The 23,638-nt window shown below is 34.4% G+C and overlaps 2 protein-coding genes across 5 annotated transcripts; one reads left to right on the top strand and one right to left on the bottom strand.

Annotated features, from left to right (window-relative positions):
* Window positions 1-5,039: 5,039 nt before the first annotated feature.
* LOC127245562 (uncharacterized) lies at window positions 5,040-14,064 on the top strand. 4 transcript variants are annotated; one of them, XM_051266538.1, is made up of 6 exons: window positions 5,040-6,541; window positions 8,308-8,747; window positions 8,904-10,461; window positions 11,121-11,414; window positions 11,508-11,582; window positions 14,046-14,064. In XM_051266538.1, the coding sequence occupies exons 1-3, from the start codon at window positions 5,099-5,101 to the stop codon at window positions 10,375-10,377; spliced, it is 3,357 nt and encodes a 1,118-aa protein (XP_051122495.1). In that variant the 5' UTR covers window positions 5,040-5,098; the 3' UTR covers window positions 10,378-10,461; window positions 11,121-11,414; window positions 11,508-11,582; window positions 14,046-14,064. The 4 variants fall into 4 exon arrangements, with proteins under 4 accessions (XP_051122495.1, XP_051122494.1, XP_051122496.1 ...); XM_051266537.1 differs by lacking the exon at window positions 14,046-14,064 and having other exon boundaries at window positions 11,508-11,701; XM_051266539.1 differs by lacking the exon at window positions 14,046-14,064 and having other exon boundaries at window positions 11,150-11,706.
* LOC127245563 (uncharacterized) lies at window positions 13,258-22,197 on the bottom strand. Its single transcript, XM_051266540.1, has 12 exons — window positions 21,730-22,197; window positions 21,174-21,290; window positions 20,856-21,051; window positions 20,537-20,703; window positions 20,290-20,464; window positions 19,744-19,805; window positions 16,929-17,010; window positions 16,228-16,285; window positions 15,999-16,099; window positions 14,445-14,528; window positions 14,301-14,371; window positions 13,258-13,718 (listed from the first exon to the last, which is right to left on the bottom strand). Exons 1-12 carry the CDS (start codon window positions 22,077-22,079, stop codon window positions 13,589-13,591), a joined length of 1,593 nt encoding a protein of 530 aa, XP_051122497.1. The 5' UTR covers window positions 22,080-22,197; the 3' UTR covers window positions 13,258-13,588.
* Window positions 22,198-23,638: the final 1,441 nt, after the last annotated feature.

Here is a 23,638-nt window from a genome sequence, read left to right as displayed (position 1 = left end):
TTAGAATTAATATATTATATTTATGAACGTGTTCATATGATTAATATAGAGAATTTTAATTTTATATTTTAATAGATATAATAATATATGTATCTAAAGAAATAGAGAGAGAAAGAATAAAACGTTTGTGTTTGTTTGATTTTTAGAGAAAGAAAGATGATTATTGGATCACTCAAATTCTTCAATCAATTTTACTTTAAACAAGCCTATTTATAGGCATATTTTTACATGCTTAGTCATTACATAAAATTGCATGGCATCAAATCATAAAGACACGTAAATAATGATACCTATAATCTAAATGTGTCATAACACTCCTCCTTAAGTATCATTTAATTGCATTGAATACACTTTGTTAAAACCTTATTAGAAAAAAAAACTATTGGAACAAGAATTCTAGTGAAGGAAAAAGACTACGATATTCATGCATTAAAAATATTCCCCATGATGTGGACATTACTTGAATTCTCGCTCTCTTGATGTGGATATCGTTTGAAATCTCGTAGCCGATGCATCCTGATGTTCTTCACCAATTTCTCGAGCATTGAGGTCGGTAAAGCTTTGGTCAACAAATTTGCTAAATTATCATTGGATCGAATCTGCAGCACATTTATTTCACCATTTTTCTGAAGATCATGAATAAAGCAAAATTTCGGTGAAGGATTATCCTCTTTTTAGTTGCGCTATACAAGTTGTTTTATCTTCGTACAAAATAGTAGGAGGATTATCTTTTTCAAATTTCAAACCACAATTTTGTAAAATATAGTGTATCATTTATCTTAGCCAAACACACTCTCGACTAGCCTCATGAATTGCTATTATTTTTGTATGATTTGAAGATGTGACAGTTAATGTTTATTTAGTGGATCACTAGGATACCACTGTACCACCACAAGTAAATATATAGCCAGTTTGAGACTTAACTTTATGCGGGTTAGAAAGTTACTCAACATTTGCATATCCAATCAATTCATATCGAGATCATTTTGGATATAATAGGCCGAGGTTAATAGATCATTGGATTTGATTAATTTCCAATGTCGTCGTGTTGGTATTGCACTCTAGCCAATAAATTTACATCAAATACTATATCTAGTCTGGTAATGTTAGCCAGATACATTAGTGCACCAATAACACTTAAATATGGTACTTCAGGACCAAGTGCTTCTCCACTCTCTTCTTTTGGTCTAAAAGGATCCTTGATAGGATCGAGAGTTCTAATGACCAATAAAGTACTTAATGAATGTGCTTTATCAATTACAAATCGTTTCAATACTTTCTTGGTATAAGCAGATTGATGCATCAAAATTCTATTTTCCAGATGTTCAATTTGTAGACCAAGATAGAACTTTGTTTTCCCAAAATCTTTAATTTCAAACTCTCTTTTCAAATATTCAATAGCTTTTTGGACCTCTTCAGGGGTTCCAAATAAATTCAAGTTTTTCACATTAACAACTATTATTACAAAATTTCTTCTATTTTTTTTTCTTTATATAAAAACACATGAGCAAACAGAATCATTGGCATATCCTTCTTTCAATAATGATTCACCGAGACGAGTATACCACATGCTACCAGATTTTTTGAGCTCATATAAGGACTTTTGTAATTTAATAGAATAACATTCTTTTGGCTTTGATTTGTATACATCAAACATGCTAAATTCTTTAGGGATTTTCATGTAAATATCACTATCCAACGAGCCATATAAATAGGCAGTTACGACGTCCATCAGACGCATATCCAAATTTTCATGTACTGCCAAACTGACAAGATATCGAAATATTATTTCATTCATTACTAGAGAATATATTTAATTAAAATCAACTCTAAGTCTTTGTGAAAAACCTTGGGCAACAGTCTTGCTTTATATTTGACAATTTCATTATTCTCATTTCGCTTTCGAACAAATGGTCATTTATAGCCAATAGGTTTACCACCTTCGGGTGTTTGAACAATGAGTCCAAAAACTTGATATTTTGCCAATGAATTTAATTTAGACTGGATCACATCTTTTTATTTTGGTCAATCTATTCTTTTCCGACATTCATTAACTGATCTAGGTTATGGATCATCGTAATTTTCATTAGATCAAGTGCTACATTATATGCAAAAATATTATCCATAATTGTATCATTTCAGTTCCAATGTTTTCCAATAGTAACATAATTTATTGAATTTTCAATAATTTCATTCTCTTCAGAAGAAATTTTATTAGGATTAATATCCTCAACAAGTTTATCATGATCAATTTCTTCAAAAATCTGATCCATGTTAGTAACTGTTTCTTGAGGGTTTTGATTAACATTCAAATCCTCAACTTTTTCATTGTTCATATTTTCTTTCGAGGATTTTTATCTTTGGAACCTACAGGTCTTCCATGCTTTAGGCGTGCATTTGATTCACTAGCACTTTGTATTTTTTCTTCAGGAATAAAAGATTTAGCAGGTACATTTTCAACAGTTATATAAGATCTAGTGACCCTGCTAGCGTCACAAAAAGCATCAGACAACTAATTTGCTATTCGTTGCAAATGTAAAATTCTTTACACCTCTAATTCACTTTGACTTGTACGAGGATCAAGGACACTGAATGGTATTTTACAAGTAATTTTCTTTTTCAATTGATTAGTTTCTCCCCCTAATATCGGGAAATATGATTCATCAAAATGACAATTAGCAAAACGAGTTGTAAACGAATCACCAGTTAATGGTTCAAGATATTTAATGATAGATGGTGATTCGTACCCAACATATATCCTCAATCTCCGTTGGGGCAGTGCAATTGACACATAAACAACGTATCCAAAAGTTCTCAAATATGAAATATTGGGCTGCTGTATGTATAATTGCATGTCCCTAAGAATATATAAGAAGTTTGAATTTCATTAACATAGGTCTTGCAATTAATTGCAATCTTTTTATAAGTGATTTAGTTAGACTATTTTGAGTATGTACATGAGGTACATGATGTTCAATGTCAATTCCAATAGACATGCAATAATCATCAAATGTGTTAGATGAAAATTCACCAGTATTATCAAGACGAATTTTCTTAATTTGGTAATCTGGAAACTGAGCTTGTAATTTAATTATTTGAGCAAACAACCTCGCAAATACCAAATTATGGGTGGATAATAAACACACATGCGACCATCTAGTAGATGCATCGATAAATATCATAAAATATCGTAATGGTCCGCATAGTATATCTACAAGCCCACATATATTACCCTATTAATGAGATATGAATTGTCTTCCATATTATTCATTATAGTGCGTTTAGCATTCATATTTCTTCTTTTGGGAGAAATATAAGAATACATATATCAGAAATTTAAAGAAAATACATAGCTGTCATATTATTACAAAATATTGGGAGCAAAAAGTACAGGGATTACAAAAATATATACACATATCTATATGTGTACTATATATTGCACTTCCGGGGTTTTCATAGTATCCACCTTCAAGGTGTACCAGAAGACCAGATACATCTAATTGCGTATTATCAGTACATTTATCATTCCCGCTACCACTGGCAATATTTTCCGAAAAATTGATTTATGGGGGGTTGACATTTTCCGGGCCTTTAACATCTTCTGGTACTTTGTTTTTCTATTTCAAAGAATTCTAGTGCAGCTCAACGAAATAAAAATTGGAACGACAATTTCTAAACCAACGTATTATCGTTCCGCAACGATAACCCTTATCCTCGTTTTTCTTTGAACTTTGACCAATATCATTCTGAGGTCGCTTCAGAGGCCTATTTGGTTCCTATTCATCAAAATATCCCCCACGGTAGTAACGGGAAACAAACTTGCCACGACCACGTCCACGATCGGCTCCGCGTCCACAATTCATTCCATGTCCACGATTAAATCCACGTTCACGGCTAAATCCACATCCATGGCCTTGTCTGCGACCTCGTCCGTGGTAGTATCTAATCATATTATTCAAACACCGAGTCGCATTCACTTCAGGGAATGGTCTTGCACCAGTTGGTCTCGATTCGTAATTTTTCAATAATAATTCGTTATTGTGTTCAGCAACAAGGAATAAGTAATAAGATCACAATATTTAGTAAAACCCCTTTCTCGATATTGTTGTTGTTAAACTACATTAGAGGCATGAAACGTGGTGAACATATTTTCCAACATATCCCTATCAGTAATATTTTTCCTACAAAATCTTAATTGAGATGTGATTTTAAACATCATAAAATTATAATCGGCAACTGTTTTAAAATCTTGCAAACGCAAGTGTCATCATGCGTGTTTCGCTTTTGGCACTATGACAGATTTCAGGTGGCAAATCGATCTTTCAAATTTGTCCTTAATTCAAACGGATCTTTCACCCTTAGATATTCCATTTTAGGGCTTCGTCAATATGATGACATAAAAAAATCATTGCCTTTGTACATTTTTAATACTGTGCATTCATATTAACTAATTATTATTTTTTAAAGCCACCCACGACATATAATTACTTCCGGTAATTGCTACTAGGGGTGTGTTTGTTTGAAAGATTTTGTTGGATTTCTACTATTCATTCCATTTTTTCCCCTTAAAAACATCAAATCAAACACTTATTTTTCATTTTTTATATTATACTAAAAATCAATTTTACATTCAAAACATCACATCAACCCCTATTTATATCACATCATACAACTATTCAAATTCAAAATTTTTACTATTCAAATCCCAACTCAAAATTCAAATCCCCAAACAAACACACCCTAGGGAAAAATTCAAATTTCTTTATATTAGTCATGGTTAAAAATAAATAAATAACCCATCAGAAATTTTGCAACCATTTTCGAGCAACCTTAATTGTATGACATCAGATCATATAAACACATATTTATGTGAATGACACCTATAATCTAAATGTGTTATAACACTGTTTAAATGAAACAAAAATCGAAAAAAATTGTCTAATTTTGCATGCATTGTGAATTCTCATGTTATAAAAAAAAAAATATAAATTTTATGACATGATAAAAATAAAAATTAAAATCAAATAGACACAATAAATGGTAAATAAAATCCGGTTTACTTCATCCACACTCTCTCCGTGTACGACCAGATATTCCGATGGCCGGACCTCCGCCGAAACCCCTGTCCTCCCCGGAGTGGGACTCATTAATCGACGACTACAACCTCGGCGCCCGCATCGACCGCTGGACTGGCGGCGCTCCTGTTATCGATCTCTGCCTCTCCTCCCTCCTCCGTAGAGATCTCCCCGTCCAACTCAAGCTTCACATCCTTACTTTTCTCGAGCACCACTGCCTCGACGAATCGCCGTCGCTGTCGTCCCCTTCTCTCTCTCGCCTCCTCGACTCCCTCCGCTCCGTCGTACAGTCGCCGAGCGATCCTTTTGTTCTCAAGGACCAATTCCTCGTCTCCACAACCTCCGTTTTCATCACCGCCTTAATTGGCGCCGAGGATTCGATTGGCGAGTCTCCGCTAACTGTTCTAGTCGAGCTCTTGTTGACCATAATCAATCGCCCCAATCACAGCATCGATCGACACACGCGCGGCATCGCGTGCGAGTGCTTGCGGCAATTGGAGCTGGCCTTCCCTTGTTTGCTCTGCGAAATCACTCCTCATTTGTGGTCTCTTTGCCAGAGCGAGCGAACACACGTTGCCCAATGGTATGTTCTGCTACTATCTACAGCAATAGTTAATGTGATCAAGCTGAGGCCAAGTGACAGCTCTACTGCGTCCATTAGTAATCCCACAATCCCTTTGATCCCGTTCAATGTTCCACAGTTCTTGAGCCATGGAATTGGTGAAGATTTTATGTGGAAGGAGAAGGAGGTAAGTTACAATGAGTTGAGGAGGGTGGTTGCTTTCTTGCTTGATTGCCCGCAGCATCTCACGCCTTTTGGATTGATGGAGTTTATGGTCTCGATAATTCCTGTAGCTCAAGAGCTGGAGCTTCAGCCTTCTCTGCTGAGGGTGCAGTTCTCGTGGTTGCTGTACACCTTTGAGCCGTTGCTTTACCATGCTTTTCTTGGAATGTATTTGAAGTTTTTGGATTCATTTGAAGGACAGGAATTTGACGTAGCTTCACGTATATTATTGTTATCAAAAGAGTCCCAAAATCATCTGGTTTTTAGGCTGCTGGGACTTCACTGGCTTTTGGGTTTCTTTGGTGTAGTTGCTAATGATAAGGTTCAAAAGAGAAGTGTTCTTGATATGAGCTTAAGCTTTTACCCTACCATATTTGACGCGTTGGCTATGAAAGCTTTGAAGCTTGATTTGCTTGCTTATTGCTCTAGTTTCTTGAATGATCTTGTAGATGAGGATGGCGTAAAAGGTGTGGAGGTTGATAGGGAGGGGTATGAGGCTAAGCTATTTAAAGATGGCCTTGTTTCTGTATCAGCTTTTAAATGGCTACCTCCATGGAGCACAGAAACTGCTGTGGCATTCCGCACCTTCAACAAGTTTCTCATTGGTGGATTACCACATTCTGGCGATCCTTCTTATTCTGTTGTTCCGACGACTGAGTCCAGAATTTTCTACACCTTACAGGTACAATTGGTTCTTGATCTGTATTGCAGTTGCATTGTCCCTGATTTCAGTTTCTTTGGCATTCTGAGCCAACAGTTAGGCATGTTATGTGCTTTCTATTCTTAATAACCTTGAAACTATGATATTCTTTTTTAGTGGCATGTCTTCCTACTGGTAATGAACAGTTGAGTTAGAATATTTATTTATTATAAAAATTATTAGCATACCATCTTTTAATTTAGTAATTGAATGTAATTGTAGAAACAATCAAGGCAAAATTTCAGAGAAGACATAGAAAAGTTGAGTGTTACATCCTTTGGAATCTGGTTTAAAATTTCTGCAACTTGCTTTCAGCTGCACAAATTGGCTTGTACGAGTTTTTTAATTTTAACCTTCATTTATACTCTTTTAAAATGCTATCACTGAAGAAATGCTTGTGAAAAGTGTGCAATGATTGTTCTGTAGAATTTTTGACCTGTTGTTCTTACTTCATTTGGAACTGGTCATGTTCCGTGGTTAGTGCTACTACATATTCCAGGTTCATGCGAATCAGAGAATATATGATGCCCTTCACTAACCATGGAAGTGGACTAACTGTTTTTAATGAATTTTAGTCAAATTGCTAAGCCTTGACTTGCTACTTGGTAAATCTAGTAACATGAATTTTACATAGGTAGCAACATATCTCAAACTGTTGCTTCATCTGATTAGTTCAAGAGTAAATCAGCTGATGATTGGACTAGTTGCCTGTTATCAATTTTTTATTCTAATATCGCACCCCAAACAGATGGTGCTAGTATAGACTGAAGTTTTCAATTGCTAGGCTACCTTCTATTAGGCTGAATTGTGATCATCTGTCAAGCTCAAATTTTTTGGGTTGGATGTGATAAAATGTTAAATATAAATTTAGCAAGTTCAATGCTATTTTGCAGGTGCTGAATTGCTTCAATTTTCTTCTGCAGTTCAAACCTGCTATCTAACTTAGTTCTCCACCATTTTCAGTGCTTCTATATGCCTCTTACTCTTTACAAGCTTGTTTTGTTCAAGCAAGGTGGTTCTACTGTACACGGCTGTCCGTATGCATTGCTAGATTCAATATTTTGATGGATTTTGTTGCACCTCAATTCTTTGTGTCATAATTCTCATTAAATTGAAATTCTCCATGTTTGTTATTGCTATACCAGAAACCCATGACTGCTAGTAATATTAGCTGGCATTTCTTCTGTAGTTATTTTAAAATACGAACAAAATCAGAAGTCAAAACTCAAAATGATGATAAAGAAGAGCAATCGGTGTGGTAGAAATTGATTATTGTGACTTGGCACAGCTCCAAGTAGTTTTACATGTCAACAACTGGATTCAATAATGCAACACCTTTAATTTGGTATAAAAGTTTCGGACCTAATGACTATAACATTGCAAGGTAAGTTAAACTTAACATCCTCAAAAAGTTTAATTAATGATTTTTCGGCTTGATTTTGAACAAATGTATGTAGACAAATCCAAAACGTGTAGATGAGTATGATGTGTGTTTTATTCATTGTTGATTGATTGGTTTGCTTATATGCGTTTCATGTGGCTTTTGTTCGTAAACTGGTAAAATAACTTGTTTCACAGACAAGGTTATATGTCGTAACAACTTTTTTAATCTTTTGGTCATTAATTTGATAGGTGACTCAAAATATAATTAGCATCTGATGCTTTTGTGAGTGTTGTTGATGTGATTCTAATATTTTTGGTTCATGAAGATGCATCAAATATGATGGCAATTCCCTTTTGAAGTGCAGACCATGCTGGTGGAATCAACTTCAGAATATAGAGGTCTAGTTCCAGTGGTTGTTGCTTGCACTGATCGCTTGTTGGGATGCCCCAAACACTGCTGGTTGGGAGATCATCTTCTTGAAAAATTAGATGAGCATCTACTTCCAAAGCTCAAAATGGACTACAGCCTGGGGTCTTACTTCCCCCTATTTGAGAAAATTTCTGAAAATGATAAAGTTTCACCTAGCGGGTTGTTACAAATTCTCATGAGTTTCACAAGTTTCCTCATAGAGAAACATGGTCCTGATACAGGGTTGAAATCTTGGCTTCATGGAAGTAAAATACTTGGGATCTGTAGGACTATGCTGATCCACCACCGGAGCTCTAGATTGTTTACCAGGCTGTCTCATCTTCTTGCATATACGTGTCTTTATTTTCGTGATTTGGAGGTTCGTGACAATGCCAGGTATCGTTTAGATTTCTCTCCAGACAACTTCTGGTGTAATTTATAAAATGCTTGTTTAATAAAGAGAATTAAAACTTAAAACATTTTACTTGGGAATTTGTTGATCATTGCATCAGCACATGGAAACTCAATCTCGTTGCTGTTTTTTCATTGCAGATTTTACTTGCGAATGCTTATCTGTGTTCCTGGAAAGAAACTCAAAAATATACTGAATGTTGGGGAGCTTTTGCCAGGGATATCTCCATCCACACATTCAACCTCATTATTTAGTCGTCATTCTTCTCAATCTTTGCCCAACCTTAGGAAACCTAGTAATATTGCTTCTTTCATTCATATTGAACGTGTGTTACCTTTGTTGGTGAAGCAGTCATGGACCCTGTCTCTGCCAAATTTTGGCATCAATCCTGAAAAACCTGGTTTCTTTGAGTACATCAGGGATAATAAGCCAGCAGGAGAGGAGATTGCCTCAAACACAATGATGAGTGGAGATTTAATCACAGAAAATGACAGTTTTCAACAGCAGAAGGAACCTCTGCGCGTGATGGATACAAAAATTTCAGAGATTGTTGGGGTGCTGAGACGGCATTTTTCCTTAATTCCTGATTACCGACATATGCCAGGCCTCAAGATTAAGATCTCTTGTAGCTTGAGGTTTGACACAGATCCATTTAATGGTACTGGGGAAGTTGATTCTACATTGGATCGAGTGGATAAACTCCCTGCCCTATATGCCACAGTTCTAAGATTCAGTTCTTCTGCTCCATATGGAACTATTCCTTCATCTCATATTGCTTTCCTTCTTGGCTCATCAAATACAAATAATAAACTCCTAAGCAAAAGTGATTCATTAGCTATTGTTCCCATGGAGAATGGCCATGTGGAAGAAGAAAACTTCAAAGCTCCTGTATGTATAGAATTGGAGCCTCGAGAACCAATGCCTGGTATGGTTGATGTGTTCATCGAAACTAATGCTGATGATTGTCAGATTATCCAGGGACCTCTTGACAGTATTTCTGTTGGGATTGAGGATATGTTTCTTAGAGCTCTTCTTCCAGATGGAATTACTGAAGATGCCGTACCTGGTTATTATGTAGATCTGTTCAAGGCATTATGGGAGGCCTGTGAGACATCATCAAGCATTGGCAGGGAGACCTTTGTCTTGAAAGGAGGAAAAGGGGTGACTGCTATAACTGGGACTCGGTCAGTAAAACTTCTTGAAGTTCCTGCAACATATTTGATTCAAGCTGTTGAACGTCACTTGGCACCTTTTGTTGTTAGTGTTGTTGGTGAAACACTTGTCGACATAGTTCAAGCTGGGGGTGTGATCAAGGATGTATTATGGAAGGATTTCAGTTCAGACTCTTCGTTTGATGTGGCATGTTCACCGACTAGTTCTGGCGGGCCTCTGTATCTGAAGTACTTTGGGGATGAAGACGATGAAGTAGGGTCAGTCCCAGTTAGTAGGAAATATATAGGTTACATTCACATTTTGATATTTCTTCCACCAACATTCCATCTTCTTTTTCAAATGGAGCTTCGTGAGTTTTCAACTCTGGTTAGGATTCGAACTGACCATTGGCCATGCTTGGCTTATGTTGATGACTATTTGGAGGCTTTATTTTTGGAGTGAAGTTTCTTTCATTCTGCCTTTGGTTTGCTTATCTTGTTTCGGCTATATCTTGGGACAAGCCATATTTGCTTCAAGTACAGAGAGGTATATATATATGTTACTTGCGCAATTCCTTCGCTCTTATTAGGTGCTAATCTGCTTGATCTCAAGCTTTTTAAATCTGTTTCAAAAGTATTTCTTGTTCTTTTACTAAAAAATGTAGTTTTTGTTTATAACATATATCTAATTGTTCACCTTTCTTTGACTAATTAGGTCAAATTGCTCTTTTTTTTTTTATTGATTAAAGCCAGTAATATGGGACTGGCCTGTTATAAACTACAAAATTATATAATCATATTTGGAAGCTATGGTAAAAATAAAAATAAAAATTAATGTTTTATATGTAAATATTGTTAGAAGAGTTTATACAGAATAGAGATTCTGTTATTGTCTGCATATAGCAGTAGTACATATTCTTAAGATGCGAGTAGATCCCGGCTCATTAAACTTGAACATATTGCATAATTAGGGTCAATAAATGGATCTTCATTTGTAGTTTTCTCTTATTTAATGTTGCTTATTATTTGTACTAGTTCAAAAACCAAAATGTTTGATATACTTACTGTAAATTCTGCTGTCTTGTTAATTTGATTGATTATAATGATTCTTCCATGCTTCTGCACTTGGTGAATTATGCTTGCTTGCTATTATGGGTCCCTGCTTCATAATTGTTTTGCTCTCGCCCGCCCCTCTCATGTTTACAGGTCTTGACAAGGACAAAATCAAATTGCAGGGAATTCTCAGGGGAAGATATCTATCTAAGTGGGACAAGGCCCTCTTGTTCCATTAGTTGAGACCCCTAAATCTTCGGTGGACCACGAGCAGCAGCCAGTTAGAGCATGAAAATGATCCATCGGTGGGGCAGGGCAGGATGGCAGATAATAATGCATGAAATCAAGATTGAAAGAGCAGAGCAGGATTCAACATTGGCTGTATAGAAATGGGCCATGGAGAAGAAAATGACTTGATGATTGCATCTAAAAGTGCAGCTGCTGCTGGTGAGAAATGTCTTATTTTGCCTGGAGCTGTGATTTTGCATATATATATATATATATGTATATGTTATAAGTACAAACTTTGGTTCATTTCAGGTATCCAAAATTTGATTAGACTGCAGAATTGATTTAAATGAGTTTGGCTTGTATTCCATCCTCCCAATGGAAATGGTGCGCCCTACTCATCCAAATCTCTCTTAAAAACATGACATTCATTTATTTTAAATATTAAACCGACAACACATTTTCTATTTAAAATATCATCTTAAATATTTATTTAAATATTAAACATGTATTTTTTGTTCAGTTTTTTTACTTTACCAAACAACTTAAAACACTTTTATAAAATATCTAGAAATTTGTGGTGTTTTTGAAATAGTTAAATTGCACTACCTTCATTTTTTAACATGGTGAAATATTTGTTTGAAGCAAGAAAATTTAGATGAATATTATTAAATATGATAATTTAAAAATTAAATAATGTGATGAAAATGAGAAATGCATATTTATATATTTTTATTTGGATGTGATGAGATAAAATATGATATAAGAATCAAATACAATTTATTATTTTTTATTTTGAAAATATTATAAGATATTTGAGACAAATTAAAAAAAAAAAAATTTATTTAAAAAATATTACAAGATATTTAAGACAGACAAAAGGCAAAATATTGCAAGTTATTTGGAACATATAATATATTTTATACACAAATGTTTATATATATATATATATAATATTTTCTCTATTTCAAAATTTTCTTTTTAAGTCTATTCTATTTTAATAAGGTAAACTCATTATAAATTAACATAATTAATTTTATAACATATAATAGCATATAATATTTATTATATTAACATAAACCCTAAAATCTATTCAAAATTATTCTCTTTTACATCTTTCCTCTAAAGAAATAAATATTTCTATTTTATTAAAACTTATTATTTTTATAAAATTAATTTATATTAATTATAAATACATATTTTTTATTTATTTATATTATATAAAATTTTATTCTATACAAAATAACACTTTTTCATTTCACATAAAATGTTCATATTTTTAGTCTGTTCCACATTCTTTTTTTAAAAAATTTAATTATAATTTAATGACATTTTAAATTTCATAATTTATAATTATTTTAATCTTAATTAAATTATATAGTCAGCATAATTATTTTTAATAATATATTTTTTAATTAGTTACTAATTAATTCTTATTTTAAAACTATTAACAACATTATCCACTTTAAAAAATATATATATACTCTCTTGTCCCAAATTGAAAAGACTCTTTAGATTTTTATAGTAAATTAAAAAAAAATATATTTTATTAATTAATAAAAATATAATATATTTATAACTCAAGATATAAATTAAAAATATTGATATTTAGTGTATGATTAAATTTTTAAAAATAAAAAAGAATACTTTGAAATAAAACAGACAAAAATTAAAAAAAAAATACTCCTTCCCTCAATTCCAATATATTAGTAAAAATAATTATCCTATAATATAAATAATTATAAATTAAGATTAAAATAACTAATTAGTTTAATTAAAATTAAAAAAATAAATTACAATGAGATTAAAGTGGATAATTATTTTCAAAAAAGAAAAATAATTTGAAATATGGAACAGACAGAAGCTGATATTTGATATGTGAGACGAGAGTAATATTTTAAATTGAAACTGAGAATATATAATATGATATTTAGAAAAAAAAAAATAAATTATTATAGATAAATAGTGTAAACCAAGTTTGTAACGGAGACCTTGGTAGTAGTGTAAGGAGTGAACTTGTGACCATGAGGTCATGAGTTCAGCGCAACACCTAAAAAACACCTTTAACAACTGGTAGATTCATTCAACATAACATAAATAAATGATTTGAACACCAAGTCTAAAAGACATTTAGGAAAAAAGTAGTCTAGTAATCTGAAAGACATGCTTAGCTACCAAACATTTTTACACTAAGAAGTTGGAACTAGCAACCACTCTTTCTGTCCTGCTCTTATCTGGCTTGTATCTACACAACCTAGAACAACAATAAAACTAGCTGATACAGAAGCTTAACCTTCCCTTTCCCTTTCCCTATCCCTAAATTTATGTTAACAAACATTCTATCAAACAATGATATATATATATATATATATATGCATATTCATATCCCAAAACTAGCTGCTGCGACTCTCAAGTGGTTGGGATGTGCATCTCTCCTCTGAATCATGGGATGCTGGGATTTTTCTCAGCGAACGGTATTGTAACCGCACATTTTCGCCACTCTCAATAATTTTAAGCAAATACCTTGATCAAACCAGTTGTACATCAGCATACTTCAACAAATAAACAAAACAATGCAATAGATGTGACACGTAAAATAAAGGCTTTTTTGGTTAACTATCGTCCAAATTTTATTTTACCAAAGACAGACTCTACAAGTTATTTATGCTTTATACACATTCGTATTCAATTATTGCTTCTATTCAAACGTATATATAGAATAAAATTATCGTCATGTCATATAAAATGTCTTGTGATTGTATCCTGAATAAATTGACACAAAGAACAATAACATCCTATGTATCTTTTGTTGAGTTTCTAATTGAATAACTATTGCATACAACAATGCAGGCCTCTGCCCTGCACAAGCTCCACTCCAAAATTTTCAATCACGCTCCAAAAAATTGGTGCTAACAACAAATATACCCAAGGGTTTCAACCAACCAAACGACAATCAGGAAAGACTCCTTTGTGGTTCTCATGTAAATTTTTTACTTACGCAAAAGATAATAATATAACAAATAAATAAATTCACACTTAAAAGGAATCCAAAATGAACAACAAACAAATTAATATTTACATAAAGATCATGTTTATATAACTAACCAGCCATTCAAGCATTGTGATGTAATCACAGCCTCCTTGCCGACAAACTTATCAGGTGTCCGCCTATTTCCCTGCATGATATGTTTCATTCATCCAGATATTTCTCTTATGACAGAAAGGATAGCTAGATGGGATATAAAATACCTTGATGACAACCTTCTCATTAACCGAGAAAGGATATTGTAAGGCTCTATGTGAACCATTTTCTGGAGTTGCATCGCCGTTTTCCTAAAGAGGTTAAAAAAGTGAAGTGAATACCCAATGAAAAATTTCCATCTATTTGTTACAAAGATAAAGATGACTGTCAATTGATAGTTATTTTCTGGCACGTCTGGGTGTTGGAAGTGTGTAATATACAAAAACATGTGCAAAATGTAACTCAGAAGCATGGCTATTGGGCTAAAACTTGATATATTTAGCAAAAGAATCACTTTAAGTGGTTGTTTTAGTAGTACCACACAATAGCCTGCTCAAGGAAATCTTCAACTATTGTAAATTTATATACAAATAAGAATATTGCCTAAGGAAACGGACAATGAAAGACTAGCCAGGCTAATTTTTTACTTGCTTTAAACATTTTACTGTACAGTTGATCCATTTCATTTTCACTTGCAAAAAGGCAACTTAGATTTATTAATTTATAATACCGTTGTGTAATTTATTATCTACAGGGATAATAATAATAATAATAATAATAATAATAATAATTTGGTAATTTATTTTGCACAGAGAGTAGACATATAGAATAAAGGAAAATTCAAGCAGTGACATTAGATTATTGATGACTGCTGTTTAAGAAACAGTGAACTATTAATTGATATAATTTTATTTTATTTTTCCTTATCTAACATTGTACAGAAAATACATTAATTTTCTGAGTCTTTTTTCCTCCCAAAATAAATTTCTCTTAAATAACTTTTCTTCCTAACTAATCATCACTCTCTGATCTCCAAAATTGTCAATGGAGAAGCTGGGAGGCAATGAAAACAGCAGGAAAGTGTATATTGTGAGGGATAGGACAGGGCAGTGGCAAAGACATAAGACATCCAATCATATGGAAGTAGAAGTTAAGCATGTGATATAGGCATCATTAAGCTATAGAAACAAAACAAATGCTTTAATCCCTACAAAGCGTTATGACACTTCAGAAGAATGATAAGTTGAAATGCAACCGTTATTTTATTTTCTATAAGAATAATAACACTCAATTTTTGAGGGGATCATTAACACTACCAAGATTTTCTCATGGGTTTTCTCATAAAACCATCTTAGATAAAAGGCTTGGTGAATACGAACTAGGATTAGAAGATAATTCAGTCATTCCATAGGGGGGTAGCAATCAACCAAAGTAAAAGGCAAAAGATATACATGTTATAATAACACACAAGCTCAATAATGTCCACTGCTGTATGCTTAAACTAGAAGTCTATGACACAGATTTCGCTATAGTTAAAATGATTGCTAACTGCAATACCAGTTTACAGCATCTGTGCATAGAATAAGTTCTGTGACCAAGCAATTAAAGTAATATAAATTCCCTTTGAACTATTGGGTCTTAACTGCCTGGCGTCTTTTGTCTCTATGTTATTTAATGTTTGGCTTTATCTTTCTCTCTGTATCATCGTATTGTACCCATATTATGGTTTGTTATACTAAAAATCCTTTTTTCACAAAATGAAAAAAGCAATTAAAGTTTACCCTGTTCTCATTTGCCTCCTTCCTGCGCTTCCGCAGAGCTGCATTATGAAAAAGTCGACGATCGTCCTCTTGTTTCACTGTCAGAGCTGCAGCCCTCAAAGCTGCATATGCATCACCAAGATATCACCATCATGAGCTACAAAGAACAATAACAAGCTAAAGAATGAGAAGGTTCAAAGAACAGGATAGATTCTGTAAGTATCGGATAGAGGGCGATGCCAGACATTACCGTGATTTGGGATCATAGATCCAGCCTTAATTTCTGAATTGCAGAGGGTACATTTGGACTGTAAAAATAAATGGCCAGAATTTATTGTTTCAATACGTATCATAGTCAATGAAAGATATATACTGGCGTCGCTGTAACTTTTGACATTGAAAGAAGATCAGGGTCTAGTGATATATGATGAATATGCAAATATATATGTCAATCAATATAGCCTGGTCTAAGTGAAAAGTGGCTGCAAGTGCAAAGGCACAGATTTTTCAGGTTTGCAATGCTTTCTTCTTGCAGAAACACAAAGAGAGGCATACACACACACATATATATAATATAGTTTCGAATTAATTATGTTGAGCCAAAAAATAAATAGCAGTTGGCCAGTAACTTGGAAATATCCCAAAAATGCTAAACAATACATAATCTGAAGTTTAGAAGATAACTGTGATACATATAAATTACTTAATCAGATACAAAGTAGTATGGAAGCTTTGTGAGGTTACTGCCAGCCACACACATCTGACAAAACTAATGTGAGTTCAATAAAATTCACCTCACACATGTCATAATCACATAAGCCTTACCCTAGGTCACAATGTAAGACTTCACCTCAAGCAACATGTAATTTACCGGAGCTTCTCATAACAAAATAAGAGGCAAAATGTAGAAACGGAGATAAAAGCAAAACATCAATTATAGGTTCTACTTACTGTTTCAATGACTTTTCGTAGCATTAGACCACCAAATGAATGCCCACAAGAAACCAGCATGGCATCCTCAAGGAATGCACCCCTGGAGAATACACAATTTCAAACAGAAAAATTATAATCAATGCACAGAGTTTAAGGCACATAAACATATATTTATATCACATATTATCAACAAGAAGAGTAATGGTTGAATACCATCAAGCATAGTCAACTTTTTTAATGAATTTATGTGCAACAAACATAACACACATGATAAAAATAAACTCAAGACAGCAAAAACTTAATAAATCAAAGCAAGTGATCCTGATGCAGATTACAGAGGCCCAGGCACAGTGAGAATATATGTACAGTGCACTTATTCAGTTAGAATCTAGCATGTCTTGAGCTAAAAGAAATACATATGATTTTTGTGAGTCGTGTAACACAATCCACCTCTACGTATGGCCACAACGCGTTTGAATAAAGGTCTGGCACTGACAAAGACCCATAGAGAGGTGTTTAGGTCATTTGTTCAAGACTTCAAGTGCTTAAGATGATTCTCAACTTCATTGGAAAGAGGAAGAAATAAGTAGTAATCTATAAAGACAAGTTTAGCTTCCAGGCATCAACATATATACCATGTTAAATGATGATCTCACCTAAAAGCTTAAGTTTAAAGGAATACACATCATATATTTATTTATTTAATATGGAGTCAACCAACAATATATAAATCCATTATATGAAACATGCAAAATTTGTAAAAAGGTTATTGTGATAACATGACATGATTTAAGGATAAGAATAAAATAAAAAAATTGAGAGGAACTGTCTAATTGGCTGATTGGCTGTCAGAAGCAGGCACACCTCATTTACCTTGCATCTCTATAAAAATCCAGCAAGCTCACAAAGGTGGGCAACTGGTAAATGACCCAACAAAAAAGCAGTGTGTAGCAAACAAAGACTGGGTCTATCTGAATTGACAAGTTTAAGCATGTACTTTCAGCGTCTTTTAAAAAACTATAGGGGAAAAAGGTGCAGATGTCCACTGAAAACATATTTGTGAGAATGTTATAAACTGAAAAAGCGCACAGGCAAATGGATAGTAACATTCTGTTACAATTTAACTAGTTTCCAAAATGAAAATGGACATGGTTTCCCTCTTTGTAGAGACTATCATGGTCTAAAAATGTGTTTTTTCTTGTACTTCAAACAAAACACCCTTTATTTCATTAAAAGGGAGATCTCCTTGAAATATATATTTCACTTTGTGGGTGCCCTTAGAATCTTTCATTGTGTATTTAGTTGAAAGTTTCATGTTGTCAAAATTATATTTGTATAGATTTCTATTTAGTTTAGGATTTATTGTTTCTATAAAATTTTGTGGTTAGTATTGCATACACTAATTAACATGAACATCAACAAAAATGTTGCATTGCAGATTCAAACAAAATGAATCACTTCTGTCCTTGGAGCTAGGTAAATGAAGAATGAATTTTCGGTGTCATTCATCATATTTCACATCAAAGACACAGATTCAAAGCCTGTACAGGTAGGCACCAAATTGCCAAAAGTTTGCGTTTATGACACTAGATTTAATGTCTACTGTAAATTTTCATTCTACGTAGTGGATAATATTTGCCCATATATGATAAAAAAGAAAAAAAAAAAAAAAAAAAAAAGGAAGAGTTCCAACTTCCAAAATGACATTCCACCACCCACCTTCAATTTTTGCCAAGTGCTGGTCAGTATCATTATCCGAGCAAACTCCAATTTGGTTGGATTTGATGTCAAGTAGCAATTATTGTAATTTGACTTCATAAATAGTTTTTCTTTTCCTTTTTTAAATCAGAAGATTAGAGTTAGTTTTAAATCCTTATTTCATTTCAAGCATATAACAGAAATATATGGAAATTTTGGTTTATCATTAATCACTTTCCTAGCACAGTTACTCTGAAGAAAGGAGGTACCAAAAATATTAATGCACACAAGAAGAAAACCAAATTCACAATATTTGCTATATGTTCTAAATAGCAGCAAGAAGATCCCAAGAGTGTTGCATATTGACTTGACTTTGTGGAATTTGAGATTGTTAAGGACTTATCATCTCAGTGTTTCACCAATTATATAAAACAAATGGGCCCAGATAATGAGACAATGTCTGTCAAATATGCTTGTCAATGACGTTTCATTTGAAGTCTGTATCACTGCTGCGTATTATGATTTCTTCTTGCAATGCATAGACACTACATCATCTTTTGTAATTACTAGATTGATGTTATTTTCAAAACCTATTTGACATTTAATAGGAGTGAAGATAAGATTATACTCAAAATGATCATTTCTACCATCAAAGAGTCCAGGGACAGTACACACAGTTCAACAATACTTGATCTACAAGATTTAATATCCTCTTAGTAAGTTTTATACCAAAGCTCATCTCATTTTTCACGATCCAATCCTCTCATGCTATTGGTGACTTGGCAATATCCTAAACAATATTATTCCATATAGTGCCAATTCAACTAAGATGAGCAGCTTGCTAATGGTTTTCTTGAAGGGGTATCTTTCCATTACTTTAGAGAGAAACACAAAGCCTAAAATTGTGACATTACTATAGTTTTCACCTTATGTCCTGATCCCTATGACAAAATACAAAATCCTTTTCAAGTTACCAGAAGCAGAAGGTATGGAAAAAATATATTTATTATGAGTTGAAAGCACAACTACAGACATATTAAAGATAACTGCTCTTATCAATCAAACTATCAAGTATCAACCATCTGATGAAGTATAGAATGGAAAGGCATTTTGAACACATAACCAATCTACTTACGACAAAGGATCTGACAAAACACTTCTCAACGACGGTTCCTTATTAAAGTCATCTGCAGATACCTGTTGATGAGAATCCAAAATATAGACATATCATACTGGTGAATCTCTTCTAGATCTACTCACTAGAAAAACAAATCTCCCAATGGGTTCAAATAAAAATACCCAACTCAATGTGACTAATCGCAAACAACAAAGGGTAAAAGGAAAAGAGAATGAAGGAAATCATGCTTTGTCTTTATAATAGCAGCAATCTACAATATGATTTCTGTCAGTCAATCTATATTTTACCATGTGGAAGACCACCAATGTTATTGTTACTGTTATGGAAATGAACATGTAAAATATTACTCACAGTCAACTTTGATGTTCCTGACAATAAGAAACACTCAGAATCTAACACCCTTGATTATCCAACCAATCGAACCACCAGTATTGAATATTTACCCACTATGGGAGACTACTATTTACACAAAAAGGTGGTCTTCCAATAATCATTTATCAATCAAACTCAATTGCTTCCAATAATTATTGCAGAAATACTTACATAAGCATTATCAGTGTGATTACACAACCCATCTTCCTCAGCTGAGAGCTCACCCATAAACTGGCGTACTGATATTGGCACAAAGTTCTGAGAAATAACATGCCCAGCTGCAGCAATTGGAGCACAATCCAATATTGCACTCCCTTGTGGCATGAGTCTAAATGCCAGCGAGGTTCTAAATAAAGCAAACATCTAGTTAGAGAAAAAACTTAACTACATCAGAAAGTTACAGCTACAAGTAGAACACCTTCCAACACTTCCAGGGATCACAAGATTATCTGGTGTGGCTCGATATGAGGTAGCAGGTCGAAGTCCTGCAGTTGTATGGCTGAGAACCTTTCCTGTAAGCAGCAAAAGGTCCCCAGGTGCCAAGCCTCTATCTGCTTGATACCAACAGCCATTGGGGTCGCAAACCTTTGGTTGACAAATGAATAGCTCATATATCAATGCAGGAAGAATATTCATGCCACAATTGATAAAAACATTATAAGGAACAGACTTCATGATGAAAAAATGCCAGCTGGATATTCAAAAGAATATTATTGGAAGCACATCAAGAAAAACACCTGAATACCAGGGACATCAGAGGATATCAACACTAGCAAACCCTTCTCAACTTCATAACCTAACACAGGCTTCCCTCCTCCATTTGCATTTTTCCCATGCGTGGATAACTGGGACTGGGAGAATGTGGCAATGAGAACTGATGAAGATGGCTCGTTAGCGGGCAACGGGCAATCATCAAGCAAGTGATTGAAAACACTGTAACGAAACTGAAATGTTTCAGGAAGTCACAATGAAATAACTAAAAAAATGACAGCTTTGCACCAATTCATCCTTACACTGATAAAAGAGAATTAGAAAATAAATCCCCTGATTCTTACTCGCTACGGAGCCGAAGATGTCTCGCTATTGCACTCAAAGCAGCACGAGCTGCTCTCCCCATGCATCTGAAAGTGTCAGCCAAGCACGGAGGATATGAATCCACATCTTCCAAAGACCTATGACAGAATTAACCGTCTTAGAGTTTCGAAACTGCACCATGGAGTACCACACCATGGCTATATACAATATTGAGAAAGTATACACAGGCAAACCAGATTTTACATTTATTAATGTAGGAGACAAACCAATTTTAACATATACAAGTTACCATATTGAGCCTAAATCTCGATAAGATACAACTCAATTTATTCAGGATTTCATGTGAACACTCACCCGCCACTCACCATTATTGCCACCACTACAACTAGTTCTACATTTTAGGGCACAAAAATAAAAAACAGTCAATGAAAAGTTGAAGATAGGACAGAAGGACGCTACAAGTCTACAACTAGACATTCCATTTCATCAATTTAATATAAAATCTATTGATATGAACAAATTCGTATAGCAAATGGCGAAGAAACACTCACAAAGGAAAGAAAAAAAAAAAACTACCTTCCAGCCCTGTAGGTGTAAACCCCTCGGCCAGCCTTCCTTGTGCGAAAGTAAAGGCGGGAAGACTCAAGGGCGCAGCGGAGCAAGGCAGCATCGTCGGAGCCAAGCTCAATTACGGCGGCGTTGTAGCGCATGAGGGAAGTGGACAAGGTATCGAGTGCTTTTACGTAGGGGCCCATGGGGGCGCCGTCGTAGGGCAGAATATCGGATAATCGAACTCTAGAGGGGGCATCCAGGGACATGGGGGAAGACGAAGGCGAAGGCGAAGGGAGAGGAGACCTAACAGTGCAAAGAGGCGGCGGAGGAGGGTTGCCGTGATTGGGATGGTGTGGCATCATCTTCGTCACCATTGATCATCGTCGAATCGAACGTCGTTGGGAACTTGGGGAGGTTTTTGTGACGGCGGAGTGAAGGACTCGCTCACTGACTCGCTCACTCGCTATCTGCCGTTGCGTCACGTTACGTAGGTACACGTATATATAGAAACCTTCTCATTGCAAATTGAGAAGGTTTTTTGTTCCGGATTAAAAAAAAATATAAATAAATTAATTAATTTACGAGGCCTTTTAATACACAAATTTGGGAAAAGCTTGAATCATCCCAAACTTTTGGCCAAAATTTTCCTCTCGCACTACAAACTTCTCCTCATTCGTCTAGTACGTTCATTTCATCTATTGAAAAATAAAATTGTTCTCCTTTTCTTGCGATGCTCAAGCTCCATCTCAGCCTCCTCAATCATTTTCGGCATGAATCAACACTAAATTAGTGCCAACGGTCTCTTCCCCACTGCTCCTACTCGGACGGACGAGTAGATAGATCTTCCACCATCCGCACCTCTCATTCATCTTCTGGTAAACTTGTTTCTTTTGGTAAGTTTGTTTACAATTATAGCGTGTTGTTTGTGTTTCGACGATGCCTTAGCTTTCTTTTGAATTATATTTCTTATGTTTTATCTTGTTTTGTGAAAAGTCGCTTCCTGATTGTTGAGGATTTTTGAGTTCTGATTACGATGATAAGTTGAGTTCCTTCGCGATTCAACTCGACCATTTCTTGAACTAATTATGTGGAGATATTTCTAATTTGTATGTTGTGGTGTTGTGTGTTCATTTGATTTACCGAAATGTGCTTATTAGAAAAAATCCATTTTTAGTTACACACACTTAATCATTTCTTTTCTATAATAGTTAACATAAATGATTGATAAAGTTGACAATCGTGGACTAGATGAGCTAAATGAAATAGTTGATCTTACTGACTCAAGCAATAAGTCTCAACCGTCATTTCCTAACGCAACTACATTAGGGCATTGTAGCCAGAACTTGCCACCACAAGGACCTGTGCCAAATCAGTTTTATTTGAGCTTCAGTTGTCCTATCACACCTATGCCTTGCTATCCACAATCAAGTGACCCTATGTTCTACCAAAGCATATGAAATTTCTTATCATGTAGTGTACAATCTCAATTTCCATATCATGATGCTAAATTATCCCAGGAAAATGCATCACCTTTCCTACTTTCGTCCCCCAACCCATAGTCAAGCTCTCTCGCGTATACAACATGTAGGTAAGTCACTTGAGGTGAATCAACGTGTAAAAATTGGACTAGAGAGGAGGATCTAGAGTTGACTAGAGCTTGGTGCAACGTGACTACCGATGCATGCGTTGGAGTAGGTCAAAAAAACAAATGTTTTGGGAGCGTATATGCGAGACCTTCATTGTCCTTATAGAAGAAAAATATGGGATTAGTAGGATTGAAATTAAAAAAACACCTGGTGAATATGAAAACCGGTGGATGGAGATCAGATCTCATTGCAATAAATGGTCTGCGATAAGAGTGTAGGCACAGCCTCAATATCGTAGTGCATGTAGTCCATCAAACTTTGTAAGTGTATCCTCCATCTATTCAAAT

Source organism: Andrographis paniculata, unplaced genomic scaffold (assembly GCF_009805555.1).
Source record: "Andrographis paniculata isolate CXL003 unplaced genomic scaffold, ASM980555v1 Contig22END, whole genome shotgun sequence".
Classification (NCBI taxonomy): domain Eukaryota; kingdom Viridiplantae; phylum Streptophyta; class Magnoliopsida; order Lamiales; family Acanthaceae; genus Andrographis; species Andrographis paniculata.
This window is presented reverse-complemented; position numbering and strand designations above follow the sequence as displayed.